This window comes from Candoia aspera, chromosome 2 (genome assembly GCF_035149785.1).
Source record: "Candoia aspera isolate rCanAsp1 chromosome 2, rCanAsp1.hap2, whole genome shotgun sequence".
In the NCBI taxonomy this organism is placed as follows: Eukaryota; Metazoa; Chordata; class Lepidosauria; order Squamata; family Boidae; genus Candoia; species Candoia aspera.
In genome coordinates, this window is record NC_086154.1 from 264,578,596 (window position 1) to 264,586,271 (window position 7,676).

At 54.2% G+C, this 7,676-nt stretch overlaps 1 protein-coding gene across 2 annotated transcripts in view; it reads left to right on the plus strand.

Moving 5' to 3' along the window:
* The window catches only part of CNTFR (ciliary neurotrophic factor receptor), a 320,553-nt gene extending 317,194 nt beyond the window's left edge, over positions 1-3,359 (plus strand). The window contains exons 9-10 of one of the 2 annotated variants that reach the window (XM_063295908.1): positions 1,515-1,659; positions 2,347-3,359. In XM_063295908.1, coding sequence (XP_063151978.1) covers positions 1,515-1,659; position 2,347 — 146 coding nt within the window. In that variant the 3' untranslated portion in view covers positions 2,348-3,359. Of the gene's footprint in view, positions 1-1,514; positions 1,660-2,222; positions 2,302-2,346 lie in introns of those variants that run through there. The other variant, XM_063295909.1, reaches the window with a different exon arrangement.
* Positions 3,360-7,676: the final 4,317 nt, after the last annotated feature.

Here is a 7,676-nt window from a genome sequence, read left to right on the forward strand (position 1 = left end):
TTCTCTGTGGAAAGAGTTGGGCACAGCAAGCTTTCTCTGCTGGGGGGCTGGGGGGCACTCCCTTCCCAGGACTGTCATGGTTCCGAGTCAAACCAGGAAAAGTGTGTTCCCATACCACACACAAAATCAGTGTTTTTCAAACTTGACAGCTTGAAGATGTGTGGACTTGGACTCCCAGAATTCCCCAGCCAGCCATACTGGCTGGGAAATTCTGGAAGTCCAAGTCCACACACCTTAAAGTTTCAGAAGTTGAGAAACACCAGTATAGAGGTTGCCTTAAGCAGATGGAGGAAAGGAAGAGTATCAACCTAGCAAGCGGGGCTAACGTTAAACTTGTTTAATTTTTTTGTACCTTAGCAGCTCATCTAGTTAGCACAAATCCTGAAAATGGGTTAATTCAGGAACAAGGATGAGAAAGAAAGGTAGAAAACACCCTAACGAGGAAGAAACATAAGGACAACAGAAAGGGGGAGAATGAGAAGTGAAGCTGTAGAAGTGGGAGATTAGAATAAAAAGCAGAGGGAAGGGCCAAAAGAGACATTTGAAAATGACACTGCTGAGAAGGGCAATTGTGACTTTACCGTTGTGGGACTTCCAATAAACAGCACCTTCTAAAGAGGTACTTAAGCTGTGGGCACTCTTGCCAATCTTCCCTACCCAGGCCCTCCACCACCTGTTCAGCAGCCTTTCAGCCCCTGAGGATGTCAACACCCCAGAGCCAAGCAGGGCCAACCTAAAACAGTGCCAGGGCTAGGAACGCCACAAGGCATGTCCTCCCGCCCAAGGGTCTGTTCCGGCTCTGAGCACGCCCGGGGGCCTTTTGTTCCCAAAGAGGCAAAGGCCAGCTGGACGGTCGGGGCCCTTCTGGGTCTTCCCCCTTTCACTCCAGGCACACGCCTCCTGGCCCAGGAGCATCGCTGCCCCAGGAATTCGGGCCCCCTTCCAGGAGTTCTCTGGGGACTCCTTGAGGTTGAAATTGCGTCAGGGGCTGCTGCTGGTCATCTCGTTAGTTTTTTGAATGGCATCTCCTCTGTTGGTACCTTTGGAGCTTCAAAGTTACTACTGGGTCCTAACATTTGGGGCTGAAGTCTCCAAGAAAGACTGGGGTGGGGTGGGGGGTGCTTTGGACAGCCAGGGCTTCGGACCAGAAGGGATGCCCAGATATACACCATGGCTGAACTCACCCTGCTGGGTTCACAGCAAGGACGGCTTTCTGAGTATTGTGTGAATGGCAAGGCTCGGTTCTACAGTAGGATCTTGGAGCTTGTCAGAAAGAGGAGAATTTGCATGCTGCTGTACAGTCACTGAGTGGTAATCACTCGCTCCTGGATCTCAAAGCGAGGGCAGACCGTAGGTTCCCAGGGATCACTGGTAGTTTCCCTTCCAAGGCTGCAGAAGACGATCCGTCCTTGCTTGCTCTGCCTGGAGGCGCTGGGCTTGACTTGGGGTGGGGAGGCAAAAAACCCGGCTTAGCCTTCAGACCCTGGAACAGTTTCCTCTTTTCCTTCCCGCAGAGACCACCACCACCAGCACCTCCACGTTCGAGGTACCCCCCACCACCAGGATCTATGACTCAGAGGAACAAAGCGGCGATGAAGCCGTGTCGCCTTCTGCGGTCCCTGGTCTGGTCTTGGTGGCATTCACCCTTCACTTGATCTAGTGAGTATCTTCTATCCAGGTTTTTCCCAGGGTGGGGAAAGGGCTCGGGGGCAGACTGAGAAGGTAAGATGGAAAGACAACAGCCCAAGGCCACATCAGGGAGGGGCCGCTTATGGCTCCGTGGCAGCCCAAGGCCACACCCTGAGATTCACAGTCAAAATGGCCGACTTTGGGTGGAACCAGTTTTCGTATGGTAGTGACGGTGGTGTCTACCACAGTAAAGATGGGGAGGGAAGGGGAGCCCGTTGAGAAGCAAATCATGCAAAATTACACCCCCAGAAGAAAGGCAATAGAACGCAGCTGCGTCCCAGGGAGTGGAGCATCTGTTGTGAGGTCACGACACTGTCTGGACCTCCCTGCAGACATGCCTGATAAAATGCCATCCTCACATTTCCAGGGGTGTCATCCTGGCCTCCTGCAGCCCGTAGGGGATTCTGGGAGTTGAAGTCCACACCTCTTCATGTGGCCAAGGCTGAGAAGCTCTGGAGTAGAGATTTCCCTCTAGTTTGTCCTTGGTCTCTGACTCTAATCTTTTGACAACTTTCTGCCTGGTTATTGACCAGATCAGAAACCGTGGCAACAGTAGGAACCACCCTGCAGATAAGGATCGGTGTCGCTTTGGAAAGGGCCCGTCTTTCCCGGCATGGCGCAGAGAAGGCAGCCTTTCTCCTCTCTTCCTTCCTCCAGACTCGGCCCGTGGCCCGTCTCGACTCGCCCGAACGTCTTGTCTTTCCCTCTGTTTTGCACATGGTCTGAAGGACGTGTCTGTCTCTCTTCATTGCTTCACTTCCTCGAAGGATGAGTCCTCGGAGACCCAGCGGTCCCCAGCTCCCCCCTCCATTCTTGCCCACCCGCCGCACCCTGCCCTCGGTGGAGCCAAGGACCCGCTCAAGGATTCACGCCAGCGGCGGGCGGGAACGAGGAACGGTCTGCCGGAGCGCACCAGAGAGGAGCACCCCGGTGTGGGCTCTGATCATACAGCTAAGCCACCACGCCAAAGATGCTTCCCTTGGCCCCCAAGGCAGGACCCCGAAGCGTGTGGATGGGGCGGCTCAGGCGAGGGCCCCAGGGGCCACACGGAGCTGGGAGCTCTCTGCCTTTCTGAGCTGTGAGAAGATGAACTCGTGAGTCCTCTGCCAGCAAAACAGGAAAAGGAGGGTGGGGACCCCCACGCCCCCACCCCACCCCAGAAGCCACAAGACTTCAGTGTTGCAGGGGGAGAGAGGGGCTTGTTCCTAAAGGAACGATCAGCGACTCTTCTGCCTGCACCGACATCATTGCCGAAAGACGGGGGCGGCTCCTGGACCCCCCCCCCTTCTCCCTCTCTCTGTGACGGAGTCCGTTTGGTTTCTACGAAGGAGGACTTGGGTTTGTGTACTGCTCTTATGATGGGGGGTGGAGGGTGGGATCTGCACCGAGGGGTTCCGTAACCAAGCTGAAACGCCCTCCTGGCCCCCCATCTCCCCCTGCTCCCCAGCCCCTGTTTTGTAACGCTCCCCGTCTCTCCTGCCCCAGTCGGAGTGCAGCATTTACAACCGTCTGCCCTCGTTCCCCAGTTGATAATATGCTGTATTTGAACTTTTTATAGATGTACATAAAAATTTTAAGATTCACGTGCACACAAACACACACCCACACAGGGAGGGGAGGGGAGGGGAGTCCAGCAGAGAAGATGCTCATTAAATGTGACCATTTCATTACAGCTTTTGCAGACGTGGTGACTGGTTGCGTTCGGTCCCTAGGTTGAAGCTCTGCAGAAGGGGGTGCTGGTGCAACGCTGGTCCTCCATGTTCTGGAAATACGTATATGTATATTTACAGGTAGTCCTCGCTTAACTACCACAACTGAGACCAGAATTTCAGTTGCTAAGTGAGCGGTCATTAAGTGAATCCAACCTGATTTTATGACCTTTTTTGGAGCAGTCATTAAGCGAATCACCATGGTTGTTCCCCATTGATTTTGCTTGCCAGAAGCCAGCCGGGAAGGTAAAAAATGGCAATCACATGACCACAGGATGTTGCAACGGTCATAAATGCGAACGTGTTGCCAAGCGCCCAAATCATGGTCACGTGACTGCAGGGATGCTGCGACGGTCATAAGTGTGAGCATCAGTTGTAAGTCAGTTTTTTCAGCACCATCAAGTCCAAACTGTCACTAAACGAATGGTCATTAAGTGAGGACTACATGTGTGTGTGTGTGTGCTGCTTAAGCTACCCCAGAGCCATAGGCTGGACATTTTACTGCAGTTCCATCCTGCTTTCTGGTAGTGATATTTGCATGACCAAGACAATCCCCGTTGCTGATTGTGGATCTCGAAAGGGGTGTCTGTATCTTAGAAGGATGAAGTGCAAGTGTGCCCTTAGACCATCCACACCGGCACAGTGACACCCCATGCTCGGTGTTTGCAAGAGGCGATCCACTGCCAGGCAACTTCCTTCGGGGCCACCAGCACACAACCCATGGCTTCCTGCTCTTGTGCTTTGCCGCCTGCTCTTCAGGCCTGAAGGCTGGGGGGGCTGTCTCTTCCCTCCCCACCCCCCCGCTCTCCTCCCCACCAGGGCAAGTGGAAATGATCTAACAGCATAACTGGAGTCAGTGGCAACTCTACAAACAGGGACTCGCTCTGTCCTTTTTTCACCTCACATATACAGGTAGTCCTCGTTTAGCGACCACAATTAGGTCTGGCAACTCAGTTGTTAAGCAAAGCAGTCAATAAGTGAAACCACAACTGTGCTCATGGTCTTACTTCAGCTTTCCTTTGCTTTACAACCCTATGAAGGTTGTAAATGCAAGGACTGGTCATAAAGTTACTTTTTCATCACCGTCTTAACTGTGGACAGTCACTAAGCAAGGCGGTCACTAAATGAGGACTACCTGTAGTTTAATGCAGGAGGGAAAATGACCTGAGAGGGAGTCGAGCAAGGCCCCATTCGCCCAGATTTTGTCTAACGGGAAACCGAAAAGTGAGTTCGCTCCTGGACAAGACCAATGGCTAGCCAGCCATGATGTCAAGCACAGACCTGCTCTGCTAGTACTCCCCACTGATGAAGGGATTTGGGGGCATCTGAAGGGGAGGCAGAAAAGTCCAGATGGCACCTTCAAGGGAAGCCGCTTCAATCACACCGTCCTGGTCGCCGTTGTGACTTCTTTGACATACCCACTCCCCACACTGTGTGGGGCGCACACAGATGCCCCTGAAACGGTACCCACATATTGTTGGATTAACCTCTTGCTTTGCGCATCAAACAGCCCAAAAAAGTCGGAATAAGACCGCTGGCATGTTCTTCCGCTCAAGGAAGATGCTCACGTCAATAGTTTGGGCCCTTCCCCACGGTGGAGATGAGCACCCTTCCGCTTGGCCTTCAGAGGAAGGGCTCCTGGCATGCAATGCCCCCCACCCCCAGCGCCAGCCGCTCTCCGGCCTCCGTTGCTTCTGTTCCCAGACGCTGTGGCCCTCGACTCCCCACAGGGCAAGGGGGGACAAAGCCTGGCAGATCTGACCCCCCCTGGACAGTGCTGGAATAAGGGGGAAATTATATTTTAGCACATTTAGGCCCCCAAAGCTGATCTGACGCTGCCTCGGTCATATGTGGGGATGAGGCCAAGGCACCTTCATGGGGACACTGCATAAAAGAAGTTGCACGGGGGTCAGGAGGAGGTAGGGATGGCACCAGGCCAACCCAGAGAGGGGGGATCATCATCCTGCCCTTCCTCTTTTGGCACTCTTGTCCTCCCCCACCCACCGCTCTCTGCCAATTCCCTCCCACCCCAGCCCCCATGATGAGGGGCCCCCAGCATCTCAAAGAATCAGGCAGCTTCCGACTGGCTGCCTTTAAATGTCCCATTAGCAGACTCCACGGCTCGATCGTTTATTCATGTTTCATTAGCACTGAAGACATCTGGGAATTAATTATGCCCTAATCATAGATTCACCGTCCCAAAGCCCAAGGGGTTTGTAGCAGTTGATGCTCTCCAACCGAAAAGGCAGACGGCGCTTCCCTTCTTCAGGCGCCATCCTGTGGAGTCAAGCCTCTTGGGAACTCAGACGGTGGCTCGGTGGTGGCGGCTGGCCTTGGCCGGGTCCCTGCCTGCCCAGCCTGGTGCCAGCCCACATCCAACTCTCCTGAAGCTGGAATCCGGGCCAGATGCCACGGGCTGCAGTGGAACCGATGCCATCGTTCACCCACACAGCCCCCAATAGGGCTTGCAGGCGCATGTTCCATCTTGAATCAGAACACTTATATGAGTAACGCCCACTCCGAACCTCCAGAATGGACCCAAGAGCCCACCGTGCGCGTGGAGGGTGAAATGTGCCACTGGTTTAGAATTTCCTGAGCTATTCAAAATACATGCGCGCGTACAAATTGCGTGCAGTTAAGATCCCATCAAGCACCATTTGGCACTGGGGGGGGAAAAGGCTTGCAAAAATGGTACAAGCCTGAAAAGGTATGTACAAAAATAGGTGGATGTGGAGGACAGCACATAAAAACGGGTGCTCTCTGACCTTTTTCAGCTGGATTTGTAAACAATCCATCCTGCATTTGATGAGAAGAAAGTTTGGGCAAAAGCAAGGAAGACAGAATCCACCCGGCAGCCTCCATTTCCCTCCTGGGAGCCGCTCTCAGCCACGCAGCCTTTCGGAAGGGCTTTTCAAACGCCAAGCAGCTCTGGTCTCCCCCAGGAGAAGTCTCTTCGGAACGAGTAGAGATGCCGACGCCTGCCAAAGGCCTGAGAGATGATCGTGGGTAACCCCCCCGCCCCCCCTGCCAAGGGAAACGGAAGCAGGGCCTTCAGTCCATCCAGTGGGGGAGCAGGGCTGCAGGCAGGGGGTTTCTTCCCTGCCAGGAAGCGAGCCTAGGGGGGTCCCCAGGCAAGGCAAGTCCTGGGACACGGAGCCCCTGCTCAGGACAGAAGCAGGACCACCCCCTGCAGTGGCTGTTCTGTGGCTCCCAGCAAATTCCTCCCCTCTGCTGTGGTGGACGGGACGGGACAGGACGGGAGAGCAATCCACACTGCCAGAGGTGGCGACTGCCAAGCGTAGGCCCAAGGCCCACCAGCCTTTCTGGGAGCTTTGGTGGGGGTGAAATGGGGAGGGGAGATGAGTTTAGAGCAGAATCCGGCTTTGGAGGGAGGGCCAGGTCCTGGGGATGCAGGGGGAGAGCAGAAGAGGCCTGTGTTATTTGAGGAAGCAGGGAGCCCTCAGCTTTGGAGAGCTGACATTAAAAGCGACCCAGAAGAAGACCAGGCCCTGACAAACGTCCCTCAGAAGACGCAGAGCAGATTCGCAACTGAGCTGGAGTTCGTGTCGGAAGGCTGCCTGGGGGCACAGCCGGCCCAGAGCCCAAGAGGGAGGGAGTGACAGCTTACTGTTTGTTTGTTTTTGTTTGTTTTTATCCCACCCCAATCTAAGACTCTCAGACGCTTATATCATATGCAAACGTTAAAACATCTGCAGTAAGTCTAAAATGAACAATTTGATATCAGCAAGAGCAGTTTGGAAATCTAGGTAGGGTTTCTGGGCTGCCAAATCATGAACCCCACGTTCATTCATTTATTTTCCCAAACACCACCCATTCAAAGGCCTCTGGACTGTGTCTGGTCTCAAATAGCCGTGCAGAACGTACTCCCTAAATAAGCCCCCTCCACCTCCCAGAGACATCAACCTAACCAACTCTAAGATGACAACAGCGGCTGACCACAACCAGCCACAGCCACCCACTCCCTCTCCATTGTACATCAAAGGCCCGCTTGGAAAGAGAAGCATCTTCGCTGCCGTCTGGAACCCCAGGAGCAAAGGCCCTGGCCCACTGTGAAGAGCAGCATGTTCCCATCATCAGGGCACCACTGAGGAGGTGGAGGGCCTCGCCAGGGAGAGACCAAGGAGGAGGAGAATGACCCTGGACCACCTCCACCACCCCCACCACAAGTAGGAACCCAGCTGCCATACAGCTCACTAGCCCAAACTCTCGGCAAGCCTTCCCTAAGCATCTGAAGTCAAACCTTCTGAGGTCCACAGC